This window comes from Anomaloglossus baeobatrachus, chromosome 2, assembly GCF_048569485.1.
Source record: "Anomaloglossus baeobatrachus isolate aAnoBae1 chromosome 2, aAnoBae1.hap1, whole genome shotgun sequence".
Lineage (NCBI taxonomy): Eukaryota > Metazoa > Chordata > Amphibia > Anura > Aromobatidae > Anomaloglossus > Anomaloglossus baeobatrachus.
The window spans coordinates 371,212,513-371,231,894 of record NC_134354.1 but is presented as its reverse complement, the minus strand read 5'-3'; the positions used below and the strand labels follow the sequence as shown (position 1 = coordinate 371,231,894).

At 44.6% G+C, this 19,382-nt stretch overlaps 1 protein-coding gene across 1 annotated transcript in view; it reads right to left on the bottom strand.

Moving 5' to 3' along the window:
* SH3D21 (SH3 domain containing 21) overlaps positions 1–13,933 on the bottom strand; it is a 271,986-nt gene extending 258,053 nt beyond the window's left edge. The window contains exon 1 of the mRNA XM_075336044.1: positions 13,767–13,933. Coding sequence (XP_075192159.1) covers positions 13,767–13,779 — 13 coding nt within the window. The 5' untranslated portion in view covers positions 13,780–13,933. The remainder of the gene's footprint in view (positions 1–13,766) is intronic.
* Between the last annotated feature and the right edge of the window lie 5,449 nt (positions 13,934–19,382).

The window sequence follows — 19,382 nt, the reverse complement described above, 5'->3', positions numbered from 1 at the left end:
TGGAGAAAAAGTGGAGAAAAAGTGGAGCATAAGAGGAGAAAAAGTGGAGATTAAGAGGAGAAAAAGTAGAGAAAAAGTGGAGCATAAGAGGAGAAAAGGTGGAGCATAAGAGGAGAAAAAGTGGAGAAAAAAGTGGAGAAAAACTGGAGAAAAAGTGGAGAAAAAGTGGAGAAAAAGTGGAGCATAAGAGGAGAAAAAGTGGAGAAAAAGTGGAGAAAAAAGTGGAGAAAAAAGTGGAGAAAAAGTGGAGCATAAGAGGAGAAAAAGTGGAGAAAAGGTGGAGCATAAGAGGAGAAAAAGTGGAGAAAAAGTGGAGAAAAAGTGGAGAAAAAGTGGAGAAAAAGTGGAGCATAAGAGGAGAAAAAGTGGAGGAAAAAAGTGGAGAAAAAGTGGAGCATAAGAGGAGAAAAAGTGGAGAAAAAAGTGGAGAAAAAGTGGAGCATAAGAGGAGAAAAAGTGGAGAAAAAGTGGAGAAAAAGTGGAGAAAAAGTGGAGCATAAGAGGAGAAAAAGTGGAGAAAAAAGTGGAGAAAAAGTGGAGCATAAGAGGAGAAAAAGTGGAGAAAAAAGTGGAGAAAAAGTGGAGCATAAGAGGAGAAAAAGTGGAGAAAAAGTGGAGCATAAGAGGAGAAAAAGTGGAGAAAAAGTGGAGAAAAAGTGGAGAAAAAGTGGAGATTAAGAGGAGAAAAAGTGGAGAATAAGAGGAGAAAAAGTGGAGAAAAAGTGGAGCATAAGAGGAGAAAAAGTGGAGAAAAAGTGGAGAAAAAGTGGAGCATAAGAGGAGAAAAAGTGGAGAAAAAAGTGGAGAAAAAGTGGAGAAAAAGTGGAGCATAAGAGGAGAAAAAGTGGAGAAAAAGTGGAGAAGAAGAGGAGAAAAAGTGGAGAATAAGTGGAGAAAAAAATGGAGAAAAAGTGGAGAAAAAGTGGAGAAAAAGTGGAGAAAAAAATGGAGAAAAAGTGGAACACCCTTTGGTACCTTTCATGTGGCACTAAGGGGTGCTTAGCTTTGTATTTAGCCAAAAAAATGAAAAAAAAATGACGTAGGGTTCCCCCTAGTTTTGTAGCCAGCTAGGGTAAAGCAGACGGCTGCAGCCTGCAGACCACAGCTGGCAACCTCACCTTGGCTGGTAATCCAAAACTGAGGGCACCCCACGCTGTTATTTTAAATTAAATAAATAATTAAAAAAAAAAACACGTAGGGGTCCCCCAAAATTGGATCACCAGCCAAGGTAAAGCAGACAGCTGGGGCCTGATATTCTCAGACTAGGGAGGTCCATGGTTATTGGAATCTCCCCAGCCTAAAAATAGCAGGCCGCAGCCGCCCCAGAAGTGGCGCATCCATTAGATGCGCCAATCCTGGTGCTTCGCCCCAGCTCATCCCGCGCCCTGGTGCGTTGGCAAACGGGGTAATATATGGGGTTAATACCAGGTGTGTAATGTCACCTGGCATCAAGCCCTGGGGTTGGTGAGGTCAGGCGTCTATCAGATACCCGACATCACCAACCCAGTCAGTAATAAAAAAAAATAGACGACAAACACATTTTTATTTGAAAAAACACTCCCCAAAACATTCCCTCTTTAACCAATTTATTAGATTGAAAAACAAATCCAGGTCTGGTGTAATCCAAGGGGTTGCCATGACGATCCACACTGTCCCAGTCAATGAAGAGCAGGATGTTCCCCATTGGCTGGGAGAGCAGTGCAGTGACCTGAGCTAACATCAATGGGTCAGCCCAGGTCACTGTAGGGCATGACAAGTGCTGCTGTCAGCGAGGTACATTACCTGCGCTGATCTCCAGCACACTGACAGCCCCTGTCACTGAGGTCAATGACCGGCGCCTTCACAGCAAGTATCGCGAGAGGTCCGTGACGTCACCGCTAGTCAGTCTCGGGTCGGAAGCGAGAGGTGATGTGACAAGCGGCGGCCATGGAGGACAGTGACAGCGCTGAGGTCGGGATGGCGGGACTTCATCACCGCAGGTAAGCCGAGCGGGGGGGGGGATGTGTGTGTGTGTGTGTGTGTGTGTGTGTGTGTGTGTGTGTGTATGTATGTGTACATGCCGCAGGCAGGAGGGGGCGGAGTGAGCTTGAGCTGAGCGGGAAAGTGTGGGCTTCCTGCACGTAACTAAGATAAACATCGGGTTACTAACCAAAGCGCTTTGCTTGGATACCCAATGTTTATCTTGGTTACCAGCTTGTGGCAGGCTGCCAGCGATGGCTCCTGCACACTGTAGCTGTAAAAAGCCCTGCTTTTTGCTGCTAGAACCGTTCTCGAACATATCTAGAACTATCGAGCTTTTAGCAAAAAGCTCGAGTTCTAGTTCGATCTCGAACAGCCCAAAAATCACTCGAACCTAGAACTGGAGAACCACGAACCACGAACCGCGCTCAACTCTACTGAGCACCCAAGCATGGTAGTGCTCGCTCATCACTAGTTATGAGTACCAAGCACCCGAGCATGGTAGTACTCACTCTACACTAGCAGTTTCCCTCATGCAACAATTTTATTTCTTGATTTGGTCAACAAGGGGCTCAAATTAAAGAGGTAGGGTAAGTTCACACAGTGCATTTTTCGCGACGTTTTTGCACGTTTTTCGGGTGCGGTTTTGCTCAGAAAACTGCATGACTTTGCTTCTCCAGCAAAGTCTATGAGTTTTCATTTTTGCTGTCTGCACACAGCGTTTTTTTTTAGCTGCGTTTTTGTGGTGCCCACAAAAAGGCTAGGTTCACACACTGCGTTTTTTTACCGCTGCGTTTTTGCTGCATTTTTGCTCACTGCTTCTTTATGCGTTTTTTTATCAGTGAACAATGCCATTAAAGATTGCTGGAAAAAAAAAAAGGTCTGATGTCATTTCCTTCTTCAATATGTTCTTCATTCTCCACTAGTGTATGCAGGAGAGAAGACATCTGCAGAACTACAAGGCTCAGCATGCTCCATACAGGACTGTATGCTGGAGGGAGAGGCAGGGGAGCAGACCTACAAGGCTCAGCATCCTCCATCCAATACTGTATGCAGGAGAGCAGACAGCAGCTGCAGAACTACAAGGCTCAGCATGCTCCATACAGGACTGTATGCTGGAGGGAGAGGCAGGGGAGCAGAACTACAAGGCTCAGCATACTCCATCCAATATTGTATGCAGTTAAGCAGACAGCAGCTGCAGAACTACAAGGCTTAGCATCCTCCATCCAGGACTGTATGCAGGAAGGAGAGGCAGGGGGAGTAGAACTAAAAGGCTCAGCATACCACATCCAATAGTGTATGCAGGAGAGCAGACAGCAGCTGCAGAACTACAAGGCTCAGCATCCTCCATCCAGGACTGTATGCAAGAGTTTTTTGCCCCCCCCCCCCAATAAAATGACAAGGGCTTCGCCATATTTTTGTATGCTAGCCAGGTACAGCAGGCAGGTATGGGCTGCCAACAACCCCCAGCTGCCTATTTGTACCTGGCTGGGAATCAAAAATATAGGGAAGCACTTTTTTTTTTAATTTCATGAATTTCTCAGCACTATACAATTGAGGGGAACATGTACAGACAATAAAGACAATACAAAGTAACACATAGTTCACTAGTTACAGGAGCGGTGAGGGCCCTGCTTGCAAACTTATAATCTATAATGAAATGGGGGGATACAATAGGTAGTATTGTGCTAGTCATGTATGATCCAGCCATCATGCTAATAAATAGGGCATGATCTAGTCTTCAGCCAGTATCTATGTAAGTGCAGTTAACATGTGGATGTGGACACATACTGTATGAATAAGAGGGAGCAGATTCTGTTTAAATTTTAGAAAGAGGAAATATGGGAGAGTTACCGTATATACTCGAGTATAAGCTGACCCAAGTATAAGCCAAGGCCCCTAATTCTACCATAAAAAACTGGGAAACTGTATTGACTCCAGTATAAACCTAGGGAGGGAAATGCAGCAGCTACTGGGAAATTTAAAAAATAAAGATAGATCCCAATAAAATGTACTGTGCCCATCTTTGTTGTAATGTGCCCATCCTTGTAGTAATGTGCCCATCCTTATCCCCCTTGTAGTAATGTGCCCCGTCCTTATGCCCTCTCCCCTTATTGTAATGTGCCCATCCTTGTGCCCCTTCCTTGGACCCTCTAGTAATGTGCCCTACAGTAATGTCCTCCTATCGGTCCTCAGCTTGTCCTCTATTATGAAATAAAAATTATTCTCACCTGTCCTCCATTCCGGCGGTGATCTCAGCTGCTTCTTATAGATCCCTTGGTGATCGCTTCCGATGCACGGGGCTACAGGCTGCCATCGTGGCTTTACTGCAGTTGAATGCTTTACGGCAGCAGCGGTGCAGAAAAGCATTTAACTGCAGTAAAGCGGCTGACAGCAGCAGCTGCGGATCCATGTACAGGACACAATAACGGAGGGGTCTATGTGCCTGCGGTCTGCAAGAGGCACCCCTTGATAATCACGTCCCATGCACGGAGCCGCCCGCTGCAGGATGTCAAGGTGTCTTTACAGTAGTTAAATGCTTTATGGCAGCAGCAGTGCGCACGGGGCCACCGCTGCTGTCAGCGCTTTACAGCAGTTGAATGCTTTGCTGCACCACCGCCGCTGGAAAGCATTTAACTGCAATAAGCACATGACGGCATCTTGCTGCCCCGTGCATCAGACGCTATCACGGAGGGGCCTTGCGGTCTACAAGAAGCAGGTGAGGTCACCGCGGGAATGGAGGACAGGTGAGAATATGAGAATTTTTTTTTTGTGGGACCGTGACCCAAGTATAAGTTGAGGGGGGCATTTTCAGCTTAAAAAAATGGGCTGAAAAACTCGGCTTATACTCGAGTATATATGGTAGGTTAGTGAGTTGAGGTGATCGCCTTGTCCAAAGAAATATGTTTTTACAGCATGCTTAGAAATATGGGGTCTGTGTATTAGTCGGCTTAATTCGGGTAATGCATTTCAGAAAACTGGCACAGTATGAGAGAAGTCTTGAATATGGCGGCATGAGGTTCGGATTATGGAGGATGTTAGTCTTAGATCAATAGTAGATTTTAGGGCACAGGTAGAGTGAAGACAGAGATGAGGGATGAGATACATGCTGGTGCAGAACTATGGAGAGTTTTATGGGTGAGAGAGATATGTTTAAATTATATTCTACAGTGAATGGATAACCAGTGCAATGGCTGCCACAAGGTTAGGCATAGATGCAGCTGCTGGACAAAAATATGACTGGCTGCTGCATTCAGGACGGATTGGAGAGGAAAATGTTTGATAAGAGGGAGACCGGTAAGTGGAGATCTGCAGTAGTCCAAATGAGAATGAAGAAGAGCAGCAGTAAAGGATACTTTACACGCTGCAAAATTGGTACCGATATCGCTAGCGAGCGTACCCGCCCCCATCGGTTGTGCGACATGGGCAAATCGCTGCCCGTGGAGCACAACATCGCTAACACCCGTCACATGGACTTACCTTCCCTGCGACATCGCTCTGGCCGGCGATCCGCCTCCTTTCTAAGGGGGCGGTTCGTGCGGCGTCACAGCGACGTCACATGGCAGCCATCCAATAGCAGAGGAGAGGCGGAGATGAGTGGCCGGAACATGCCGCCCACCTCCTTCCTTCCTCATTGCTGGTGTATGCAGGTAAGGAGATGTTTGTCGTTCCTGCGATGTCACACATAGCGATGTGTGCTGCTGCAGGAACGACGAACAACATCGTACCTGCAGCAGTAACGATATTAAGGAAATGAACGACGTGTCAACGAGCAACGATTTTTCATGTTTTTGCGCTCGTTGATCGTCGCTCCTTGGTGTCACACACTGCAATGTCGCTAACGGCGCCGGATGTGCGTCACTAACGACGTGACCCCGACTATATATCATTAGCGATGTCGCAGCGTGTAAAGCACCCTTAAGGGTTTTTGCAGTTTCAAAGGTGAGAAAAGGTCGGATTCTGGAGATGTTTTTAAGGTGCAGGTGACAGGAGCGAGTGAGTGATAGGATATAGGGGAAAAAAGGAATATCCTTTGTCAATTATTACTACAAAACAACAAGCATGCTGCTCTAGAGTTATGGTCGAACTACCCTAGGCAATTAAAACATTGTGTGTAGGAAGTTTAGTAGAGGGAGGAAACACAAGAAGTTTGGTTATGGTGAAATTCAGTTTCAAATAGAGGGAGGACATGTTAGAGATAGCGTACAGACAATTACTGGTGTTTTATCTTAACGTGGGGGTGATATAAAGAGAAGAGGTGTATAATTGGGCATCATCATCAGCATAGAGATGGTTTGTTTGAAAGGGGAAGTGTATAGAGAGAAGAGCAGGGGATCAAATGGTGGCATCTAAGAAGTGAATAGCTTTATTACTGGGGTCTGACTGTGACACTAAAGTAAATGTATAAACACACTAAGTAAATTTATAGCTGTTGATTTCAAGGGCATGAAGCCAGTCTGAACTGGATGCATTACCAAGGCAATGACCATGTTCACCCGAGTTGTAAGGGTTTGTAAGTATCTTAAGATCTGACGTCAGTAGTAAAATAGGTCTGCATAAGTTTGGTAGTTATTTATCCTCCTTACCCTCTTTAGTTAAAACAACAATTATTGCCTCATAGAAGGATTTTGGAAGCTTTCTGTACAGGAACGCAATGTTACTCATTTCCAAGTAATGTGGCAATATTTCGCCCGCAAATTACTATTTCTATTGGAAGTCCATCAGCCCCAGGGGTCTTATCATTTAACATTTTCCCCACAGCTTGTTGGATTTCCTCCAAAGGAATCGGCATATCCAGAAAATCTCTATCACTATCCCCCCCCCTCCCCCCGGGGAAGGGAGGCCGATATCAGTCAAATACTTCAACAGATCTTCCTGTGAGTAGTTAACCCTAAAAGCATTTAAACTGGAGTAAACATTATGCAGAATAGGCAGTATTTTAGGAGTCTGGGTATACACTGTATAGCTATGACTGATGGGTTACCACTGAAGCTGGTGATTGACCACATGGCCATCTGGGAATGACATACTAAGACCACCTCCTGCTTGGGTCTAGATTGACATGCTGTGCCCACTGCACTCAATCAATGGCCACATCATAATTGATATGGTAATCACCTTTAAGGCTAGTGATTGACTGCACTGGTCACATCTGATTGATCAGAAAATAATATACAGAGCAGCTACAGAAAAGATAGTCAGAGGTTCATCAATATGTGAAAAAACTTCATATAAATATTGTGGAACAGATTCAGAACATTGTTCATCAATGTAAAATTGTGAAGAATATCCCACCATCTACAGCACATGATATCGTCAAAAGATTCACAGGTTCAGAAGAATTTAATGTGCACAAGAGACAAGGCTGACGGTCAATATCGATGCTCGTGATCTACGGGCTTTTAGGCAACACTATTAAAAATAGGTATTATTCAGTCCCGAAAATCAGTATATGAGCTCAGGAATACTTCCATAAATCATTGTCTGTGAACACAGTCTGCTGTGCAATCCACAAATCCAAGATTAAGCTTTATCATGAAAGAAGTCAGAGGCGTAATGATAGCGGTTGCGGAGATCGCGACTGCGACCAGGCCTGGTGCCTGCCTTGCAGAGAAGCAGCTGGCTCCTCTCTGTGAGAGAGGAGCTGTGCTGTTCAGTGGCAGTCCACACTGCTGCAATAGAGCACCGGGTGCCCATCGCCCGCGGACCCTCTTCCGTCATCGCACCTCTCTGCTCTATCCTTTATCATTCTCCCCCTGTGCCTGCACTCGACGTCTTAGTGCAGCAGAGCACAGTGACGTCACAACTGCATGCTGCTGAGCTCAGACTGCAGAGCGTGAGACACTGACCAGAGCAGTGGGGGAACGAGTGGAGGTGAATACATGTTTATTTTTTTTAATCAGTGAGTACATGGTGGCCAGAGGCCTATGGGGGTGCATTAAACAGTATGGGGGCTGCATAATACAATATGAAGGACCCCTAATACATGGACTATGGGAGTGCATTATAGTACATGGAGGCCTACGGGGGGCATTAAATGGTATGGGGGCTGTATAACATTATTATGAAGGATTAATGTGCCGCCCCCGCAGCTGATCGAAACGCTCTGATCTGGGGGTGGTGGTTACTCGTGGCTCGAGGTTCTCCGGACCTGGGGGCTAGGGGCCACACTCAAATGTAAAAGTGAGTTACTTACAGGGGATTTGGTATAGTTTGTGACGCCACCCGTGGTGTACGGTAATTGGGAGTACCGCCGCTGCCGTTGGGAGTACCCGGGGTGATGGAGTGGGGCAGCTAGGTGACGTTGCCCTCCACGGGTAGGGGTAAGCCCCGGGACTCTGGATGATGATGCAGGGATGCAGTGCAGGGGTCACTCGTGTACTCACTCAGCAATGAAGCAGACGCTGACAACAGGGTAAACCAAGTCTCTGAATGCCGTTGCCTCTCAAGGGAAGCTCGTCCGGGTCCCGTCCACTGCAGCACTGCCGGTGGTCCGTAACCAAGTTTTAGATTGTCCGTTGTGGCCCAGTAGCTTAGAGCTTTCCGGGCCTTGCTCCCCACTGTGGCTAAGTGAAGGAGCCTGCTCTCAGGAGCTCACGCTTGGGATTTTAGTGGGCCACTTGTTTGGAAAGCCCGATCCCTCTTGTTGCGCTAATGCCCCCGATCTCAGAGCTTCGTGGGAACAGTCCATAAAGACCCTGTCCTCCGCAGGTTAATTGCCGGGTCGCCGGAAGCTTCTCCCCGACCTAGGATCCGTGTACACCGACATGCCTTCGGTCCCGGACTGGTGATAGAACCCGGCTGCTGACCATCCTCCAAGACAGGTCCCAAGCCTCTAGCCTCAATCCCCTGCAACCAGGGGTCCGACTCCTCTAAGTCCAGACCACCGTCTGCGACCTAGTCTGCTTCTCCTCTGGGAGCTACAACTCCCAGCTTCCTCAGAGCTCCTCACAGCTTGAGGGCTACCACTGAACTGAACTTGACACTTCCCGCCTCCCTGCCTGACCACTAGGTGGGCGGCCCTATTCCTGATTAAGTATCCCACTGGTGTCCCTGACAGGTGTGGTGCAAAGTGTATCTAGGATTTGTGAATGCTGATAGAGGCAGTACTGCAGGATGGAGACCCAGAACCATGGGGGGTTGAATCCTGCACTAAGAAAAAGAGCGTGCAGAACCCTGTGATGACCTGAATAGTCCAGGGCGTCAGACTAAGGGGCTGCATTATAAAACATGGAGGATTATGGGGCTGTATTATAATATATGGAGGCCTATGGGTGTGCATTAAATAGTATTGTGATGCATAATACAATATGAAGGACTATGGGGGCTGCATTATAATATTTGAAGGGGTATGTGGGACCCATTATACTATATAGAAGGCTATGTGGGGGCTATTATAGTATTTGGAGAGCTATATATGAGGGGGGACAAAGATAAAACCATGGGATGAAGATGTTTTGTGCTGAGGGAAGGAGGCTCTTTCCCAGGCTCTGCTATACAGCTTTCCCTTAGCACCCAGCTTTCCTATGCTCTGATATCATGGGACAGCTGGGTGCTGAGGGAAAGATGTATAGCAGAGCATGGGAACGCTGCGTGCTGAGGACAAGATGGATATCAGAACATAGGAAAACTAGGTGCTGATAGAAAGAGGGTTTTCAGATAATGGGAAACATGAGTGCTGAGGGAAGGAGCCAAGTGTCAGCGACACTATCCTGTACCTCGAGTGTCGGCATCATTAGCCCGTATCCCGAGTGTTGGTGTATGGTTGGCGGGGAGGGGGCCCAGGTCCAAACTTTGCACCGGGGCCCATCAAACTCTAGTTACGCCACTGAAAGAAGTCATATATTGTCACAATCAAGAAATGTTGCTGTTTTCTCTGGGCCAAAGCTCATTTGAAATGGACTGAGGCAAAATGGAAAAGTGTTCTGTGGTGAAATAAATCAAAATTTAAAAATTCTTTATGGAAACCCAGACTCAAGAAGGTGGGGAGGACCATCTAGGTTATTATGTGCGCATGACTCAAAAGCCTACATATGTGATGGTACAGGGTTGCATTAGTACCTACGGCATGGACAGCTTACATACCTTGAAAGACACTGCTGAGCATTATATAGAGGTTCTAGGACAACATACTCTACCATCCAAACAACAACCATTTCAGAGAAGGCTTTGCATATTTCAGTAAGACACTACTAAAGCACATACTGCATCCATTATAACAGAATGGTTTTGCACAAAAGTGTAAGTGATGAACTGACCGCCTTCAGTCGAGACCTTTCACCAACAGAAAACATATGGAGCATTATGAAATCAAAGAGCCAAAGACTGTTGACCAGCTAGAATCCTAAATCAGACAAAATTCCAACCATTGATCTTCACTCTTTCCAGACATTTACAGACTGCTGTATAAAGAAGAGTGGATGCTACACAATGGTAGACATGGCCCTGTCCCAACTTTTATAGATGTGTTGCAGCCATCAATTTTTAAATGCATCAATTTTCTTTTTCATTCAAAAAAATAAATAATTAATGTTCTCCTTCTGATCTGTGTTCCATGTCTGTTGTGAATAAAATATAAAATATAGCCATGAGATATTTCCAAATCATTGCGTTCTTGTTATGTTTACATTTTAAACAGCGTCACAACTTTTTAAATTGAGATTGTTTTTTCAGCTTGGTTCAGAAGAGCTCCTTAACATGTTTTATGTAGCAAACACAATGACATTTCCTGTTCATTCAATTATGCCGAAAACACAATGCCTAGATTCAGCTTTACGTGTCCTGAATGTAAACACAATAGCCCATCAAATAATGTATGCTTATACATAGGCAAGCTAAGCACGTGGAGAGTGTTGAGTATAATGTTGCTTATAGTAAGGTATCTCTTAACTTCTCCATTCTATAAAATATTTTAGTGTCCTTTTGGCGATCTCAGACTAAGAAATAACACATTCTGAAGTGCTATTCAATACAAATATAAAAGACTGACCAGAACATCCACTAGGTGTGAACAAGTACACTCTGAAAATTCAACAAAATTACAAAAATATATACAGCAGCACTCTGAAAAGCTAAAACATGCAAACATTGACTATAGGAATTTTGGTATTGCACTACTGCTATTGGAAAAAATGAGACAGAACGAAAGATATGCCTAGTCGTTGCTTAAATTGGCCAATTTGTAAACTAAAGGGGGCTTTCCACGCAGCGACATCGCTAGCGATGTCGCTCATGAAAGCACCTGCCCCCGTCGTTTGTGCATCACGGGCAAATCGCTGCCCGTGGCGCACAATATCGCTAGTATCAGTCACACCAAGTTACCTTCCTAGCGACGTCGCTGTGGGCGGCGAACAGCCTCTTTTCTAAGGGGGCGGTTTGTGCGGTGTCACAGCGACGTCACACAGCAGGTGTCCAATAGAAGCGGAGGCGCGGAGAGCAGCCGCATGAAAGTCACACCCACCTCGTTGCCGGAGGACGCAGGTACGGTGTTGTTCGTCTTTCCTGGGGTGTCACACGTAGCAATGTGTGCTGCCTCCGGAACAATGAACAACCTGCGTCCAGCACCAGCAATGACATTTTGGAAATGAACGACGTGTCAACGATCAACGATAAGGTGAGTATTTTTGATCGTTAGCGGTCGCTCATACGTGTCACATGCAACGACGTCACTAACAAGGCCGGATGTGAGTCACGAATTCCGTGACCGCCAACAACATCTCGTTAGCGATGTCGTTGCGTGTAACGGGGCCTTAAATACTGCTAAACCATGCAAAGTCACCCCGAACAAAAATGTATGCCTTGATGTTTATGCTTTTCTTTAGATGCTTATTGGTAATATATGGCACTATTAGTGAACAGGTGCACTCTGAAAAATTAACAAAGTTACAAAAATATATACAGCAGCACAATGAAAAGCTAAAATATGCAAATATTAACTATAGGAATTTTGGTACTGCCTTACTGCTATTGGAAAAAATGAGATAGAAAAAGAGATACGTCTTGTCACTGGCTGTCAGGCTTACATCAATTAGCCAATTTGTAAACTAAAGCCTTCTTTACACGGGACGACCAATCATGCGATTTCACGATCGATCGTACCCGTCATTTGTGCGTCACAGGCAATTGATTTCCCGTGGCGCACAAAGTCGTTTAACCCCCGTCACACGCACTTACCTCCCATGCAACATCGCTGAGGGCGGCAAACATCCACTTCCTGGAGTGGGAGGGATGTTTGGCGTCACAGCGACGTCACACGGCGGCCGGCCAATAGAGGCGAAGGGGCGGAGCTGAGGGATGTAAACATCCCGCCCACCTCCTTCCTACCCCATAGCCGGCGGGAGCCATGGGAAGCAGGTAAGCGATGTTCATCATTCCCGTGGTGTCACACGGAGCGACATGTGCTGCCACGGGAACGATAAACAACCGGCGCCATGTTTCATAGACGATATTATGAAACCTAGCGACGAGTACACGACTCACGATTTGTGAGTGATACTGCGTCGCTAGAAGGTGTCACACAGGCCGACGTCGCAAGCGATGCCGGATGTGCGTCACAAAAACCGTGACCCCGACGATCTATCGCACGATAGATCGTCTCGTGTAAAGCAGCCTTAGTCCTGCTAATCCTTACAAAGCCACCCTGCACAAAGATGTATGCCATGATGTTTATGCTTTTCTTTTCATGCTTATTGGTAATATATGGCACTATTACTGTACAGCTACAATGGGGCAATACATCGATGGCTCGTTTGAATTGTAAAAATTAACCCTAATGTAAACCACACAGATATAACCACCCTCAGTAAGGCAAATAATTGTTGCCCTTTAACCCCCTATTACACATTTTGTTCATGATAATCCCAAATATTAAAAACACCAGAAAACTCCAGCATGTATTATAGACGACTGACAGCAATGAGCATTATTGCCTCTGCTAAAACAGGAAAAAGTTATCTGGTATTGACACAATGATATAGAAAGAATAAACAGGACCCTGCCCTTAGCAATTCCTAATCATACAAGCAGTGAACATAATGGGCTACTTCCAGAGCTAACTATGGGAGGCTACTTTCACACACTTCTATGGCAGTGTTTTGGACCAAAAAGGTGCACATAAAATTATCATTTTTACAGTATTTATTTTTTACTATTTTTTAAATTACCTTTTTTTTTTCTTGTTATTTTTAGTTGAATTTTAAGCTAAGCATTACAGGTCATGTGATTCCAAGATTCCCCATAGAACAGAATCACAAGTTGTATTGCCAAAAAAATGTCATCCAAGCGGTGTAGGTCTATAGGTGAGAAATGGAAAAACCTACCTTAACGTAAAAGTCTTTCTATTGTGATTAGTATTTCATTATTGATACCAAATATATATATATATATATATATATATATATATATATATATATATATATATATATATCTCTGCCTGTAGCAATTTTTACCACTAAAAAGTTAACAAAAAGAATGTTTTGAATAGAAAAAATACTAAAATACTATGTGAAAGGCACTTTAGTAGATATGCCTTAAAATGTGGTTAAAGAGAGAAAGAAAGTGTACGGATTCAGAATGTAATCCGTTCATTCATTCGGTTTGGTGGTTTTCCATGTGGACTATGAATGATCAATCTAATTTAGCAATAGCCACAGACTACAAGACAGCATTCTCATCCCCTTTCTGAGGCTATAAGCTATTTTCCAAAATGAATTTCCATTCACCCATCTCCGATATATTATGATGATGCCTTATTACTCCTCTATAAGCCATAGCCATGCTTGCTATGTAATTAGCTTAGTAAGACTTACCCAGTGTGCTCATGGTGTGGGTCTGTCTCAAGAATGGGCAGTGTATGAGAATCACATCCAGATATATGCGATAAGGCCTTGCGTTGGCCCCAGCTTCCTGCTTTTCACAATCAAGAACAACTTTCTAAAGAAACAGTTCCTTAATCCTGAAGCTTACGAAAAAAAAAAAAAACTTGCCATAACTTGAGCACAAGGATTGGTTGGTAGAAAACAGGAAAGGCGAGTTAAAGGAATGAACACGAGGACAGACAGATACTTAGTCTGATACACGGTTAGTACAGGAGAAGGGGAGTGAACAGGTTTTACAAGTGTTGACATCAGATGGCGACATAGGGCAGAGGTATGTGTTTGTAACAAGTTAGGAATGTATTGACGGTGAACATGAACAAGGTCCAGAATAAACAGTCATTATTAGGTAGTACTTCCTAGACCTTGACATCACACTCACGAGACCTCAGATAATAGGCCACGGGAGATGCGGGGAATTCAATGTCATCAACTACAGCTCACATATCCCTGGAATTATAGACTGTGGTGAGCAATTGTATTCTCTAACTCCGTGGCACTTTATTATTTGAGCACAAAGTAATTGCAGTCCTTCCAATATTCTGGAATTATTCTACTATATTAGTCTTGTGTCACTAAAGATGAACCTAAACTTTAAAGTGTATGTCTATAGAACACCACCATCTAAATACAGTGCCTACAAGTAGTATTCAACCCCCTGCAGATTTAGCAGGCTTGTTAAGATGCAAATAAGTTAGAGCCTGCAAACTTCAAACAAGAGCAGGATTTATTAACAGATGCATAAATCTTACAAACCAACAAGTTATGTTGCTCAATTAAATTTTAATAAATTTTCAACATAAAAGTGTGGGTCAATTATTATTCAACCCCTAGGTTTAATATTTTGTGGAATAACCCTTGCAATTACAGCTAATAATCGTCTTCGTCTGATCAGGCTGGCACAGGTCTCTGGAGTTATCTTGGCCGACTCCTCCATGCAGATCCTCTCCAAGTTATCTAGGTTCTTTGGGTGCCTCATGTGGACTTTAATCTTGAGCTCCTTCCACAAGTTTTAAATTGGGTTAAGGTCAGGAGACTGACTAGGCCACTGCAACACCTTGATTTTTTCCCTCTTGAACCAGGCCTTGGTTTTCTTGGCTGTGTGCTTTGGGTCGTTGTCTTGTTGGAAGATGAAATGACAACCCATCTTAAGATCCTTGATGGAGGAGCGGAGGTTCTTGGCCAAAATCTCCAGGTAGGCCGTGCTATCCATCTTCCCATGGATGCGGACCAGATGGCCAGGCCCCTTGGCTGAGAAACAGCCCCACAGCATGATGCTGCCACCACCATGCTTGACTGTAGGGATGGTATTCTTGGGGTCGTATGCAGTGCCATCCAGTCTCCAAACGTTACGTGTGTGGTTGGCACCAAAGATCTCGATCTTGGTCTCATCAGACCAGAGAACCTTGAACCAGTCTGTCTCAGAGTCCTCCAAGTGTTCATGAGCAAACTGTAGATGAGCCTTGACATGATGCTTTGAAAGTAAAGGTACCTTACGGGCTCGTCTGGAACGGAGACCATTGCGGTGGAGTACGTTACTTATGGTATTGACTGAAAACAATGTCCCCACTGCCATGAGATCTTCCCGGAGCTCCTTCCTTGTTGTCCTTGGGTTAGCCTTGACTCTTCGGACAAGCCTGGCCTCGGCACAGGTGGAAACTTTCAAAAGCTGTCCAGGCAGTGGAAGGCTAACAGTAGTTCCATAAGCCTTCCATTTCTGGATGATGCTCCCAACAGTGGAGACAGGTAGGCCCAACTCCTTGGAAAGGGTTTTGTACCCCTTGCCAGCCTTGTGACCCTCCACGATCTTGTCTCTGATGGCCTTGGAATGCTCCTTTGTCTTTCCCATGTTGACCAAGTATGAGTGCTGTTCACAAGTTTGGGGAGGGTCTTAATTAGTCAGAAAAGGCTGGAAAAAAAGATAATTAATCCAAACATGTGAAGCTCATTGTTCTTTGTGCCTGAAATACTTCTTAATACTTTAGGGGAACCAAACAGAATTCTGGTGGTTTGAGGGGTTGAATAATAAATGACCCTCTGAATAAACTTTTCACAATTTAAAAAAAAAAGAAATAACATTCTTTTTTGCTGCAGTGCATTTCACACTTCGAGGCTGATCTACAGTCCAAATGTCACAATGCCAAGTTAATTCCGAATGTGTAAACCTGCTAAATCTGCAGGGGGTTGAATACTACTTGTAGGCACTGTATGTCAAATAATGGCCTTTTAACATGAATGGACACTTATCAAAAGGAGCATTCATAAGAACACCCTTTCCCAATTATTGCCCCATGTAAACATGACAGCACAAAGGCTTGTTCATCATCAGCCAATTTATCTGTTCTCTAAAAATCGTTGTCAGCAGCTCATCTCCCCTTCTAAACAGATGTGCTGCCCGCAATATGGTGTCTGAACAATCACTTATCCTTACAATTTCATCAGCCTGTTTAAAAAGGTCTTTCATTTAAATAAGCTGTACCTGTGATCCCTCCATGCTAAAGTGTTAAGCACTCCAGCAGTTCTTTTTATTTCACCACTGGATGGTGCTTTAAATCTAAGTCCACTGTCACAAACTCACCTGCCACCATCTTCAGCTTTTTCAAGCATCTCTCTCCAGCAATATGTGATCCGCCTACAGCTCCAGTGTTTCACGGAGGGCACCGGAGGTTACAACTCTATGAGAGCCTCGTTCCGGCTTTACCGAACACAGACTTTTACCTATATATATGGCACCTGTTCAGATTTGTCATCCAAATAAAGCTTGTTGAAAAAGTTGCAGAGCAGCAAATTAGCAAGCTTTTCCTGTGTGAGCACTTCTGACGCCATCATAGCCATGTCAAATATTGGCATGGCTGTACTTGGCCGGCGCACCAATGTAAAAAGAAAAATAAATAAATAATAAAATTACTTCAGTTCCCATTCTCTTAACCAGCACATGTAAAGCAGCAGCTACAGGCTGCAATCCCAGTTGTCAGCTTTACTATGGCTGGTTATCATAAATAGAGGGGATCTCACGCAGTTTTTTTTAAATAAATAATTTTAAAAAACGTAATTGGGTCATCCCCATTATTTATAACCAGCTATGCTAAAGCTGACTGGTGGAGGCTACTATTACCAGGGTGGAAGAGTCATGGCTATTGGCCCCTCTCAGCCTAAAGATACTAGCCCCGAGCCACTCTAGAATTGGCGCTTTTCCCAGCTCTTTCCAATAGCCCTGGTGCAGTGGCAATCAGAGTAATATATGGTGTTGATCACATCTGTGATAGATTTGTCAAAAATCACAGCTGCCTTCAAGCCCTAGGTTAGTAATCAATAGGGGTCTATAAGACCCCCCATTACTAACCTGTAAGTCTAAAAAAAATAAACACACAAACACCAACAAATCCCTTTTTTTTTAAAATAAAAAACATATACACTTTCGTTCACCCCTTTATTAAGCCTGAAAATACCTTTGACGGTCCAATGTAATTCACACGATGTCCCACGATGATCTTGGGTCTTCTACATCCAGAGTCAGTAGAGGTAGACAATGCGACTGCTCACTACAGACTCCAGGTCACACTAACAGCAGTGGGGAGCAGGGATCCCGATTGTGAGAAGTGGGGATGTCAGTCAGGTCACCCAAGTACACAGCCAGGTTCCCATGGTACCAACTGTGACCGACGATGAACCTGCTGCCAGATTGCCAGACTACTGGATTGTGGGATATGGTGGCACAGCATCCTGGCAATCCAGCAGTCACTTCATCAGTTTTCACACTAGAGGCTCCCCGCCGCCCTTGGATATAGTAGAATCCACTACCGAATTGCTCGAATGCTGTGTGGCTGTGTCCCACAATCTGACAGTCCAGCAATCTAACTGAGTTCACTATGAGCAGCAAGGGAGCCCACTCAGTGTGAACTCTGGTGACTTAACTGCCGAATTGCTGGATTGCAGGACATGGTGGCACAGCAGTCTGGCAATCCAGCAGTCAAGTCACCAGAGCTCACACTGAGGACTCCTCACTGGCCTCAGTGAAAGTTGAACCGCTGCTGGATTGCCGTATTGTGGGACACAGCGGTACAGCAGTCAGGTGTCATGACTGTCACGGCCATCTCCCTGTTTTTGGAGATTAGTGGCAGCTTGAGGACTGGAGCCCCTTATCTCTATCTGGGACGGTGTATTTAAATGTTGTTTTGTTTCCTTTGGTTCGGAAGTAGTTAATGTCAGTTTTTCTGGTAGCAGCTTTCCTGAAGTTACGGTCAGCTGCACCTGCTTTGTAGACACACCTTCTTGTGTTTAAATAGTTAGGTCTCCCAGTGAGCTTTGATGACTATACAAAGCTATTTGTATGCAAGCCGCCTTGGTGGAAGAAGCAGCTGTGGATTCTCTTGAAGTCATATTCTCTCCATTTTGGTTGTTTATCCCCTGTTTGTCTTCCCTACCCTCTTGTCTTATTAATGCAGCAGTGAGTCTAGTGAACCTCACCCGCCTCTCAGTAGCAAGGGCATCTATAGGGTTTCCCAGAGTCTCAAAGTGCTGCTCATTGGCAGTTGCGGAGACTGTATAGGGACTGGCTAGGAGAATAGGGACAGTTACAGGTGAGGATAGGAGGTGTCCATATACCCTCTCACTAGTCCCATGGCCCACCGTTATTATTGTTTTCCCAGTGTTCCTCTAGTTTGTGGTGGTTTATAGGTGTGTTTTTCATTGATTTCAGATGCTTTGAACGTGCTCGCCATGCTTGTTGTGGGACATCAGGTTACCAGAGTTCACATTGGGGGCTCCCTGTTGCCATCACTGAAAGTTGAATCCGCTACTGGATTGCCGGACTGCTGTGCAGCCATGTCCTGCAATCCGACAGTCCAAGAATACAGAAAAAGCTTTCAACTGTTCAACTGAGTTCATGCAGAGAGCCCCCCAGTTTGAAATTTGGTTTCGGTTCCCGAATAGAACTTTTTTTCAGTCAGTGCAGATTTGGTGAACCCTAATATTCACGGGTCCATTCATCTCTACTTGTAAGCACAAGCTCTTTGTCTAGAGGACTGGCCACCTTTGGTAGACTGCAGGGATGACCAGTGACCTAGGATACAAGCAGTACACTATAGAATACTTGAGAACAGTGATGATTTTTAACCCTTTCCAAAGTGGCCAATTTCCATTTTTTTCCTCACCTTCCCAGAGCCATAACTATTTTTTTATTTTTTCTGTCCAGATAGACATAGTTACATAGATTAAACAGAAAAGGATCAAACATGGATGTACAATAATATGTAAAAGGACACTCAGGAATGGGTTATGCAAGGAAAAGAGAGTGCTGAGTTTTAGTTGGCCATACATAATAATTGAATAAGAAGTGCAACTATAATAATGCAAAATATTTATTTAGAAAAATATATACAACATGAAGCACTTTCATTTTTCATATGACATTATTAAAATACAGATAGGTGAATGGAGATACAGAGTCAGATTATTCCCTGTTTAGGGCCTCAGCAGCATATAATAGAAGGGTATATCTCATGTCCCCCTGCATGTGGTATTTGGCCCAAGCCATGCATAAGGATCTCC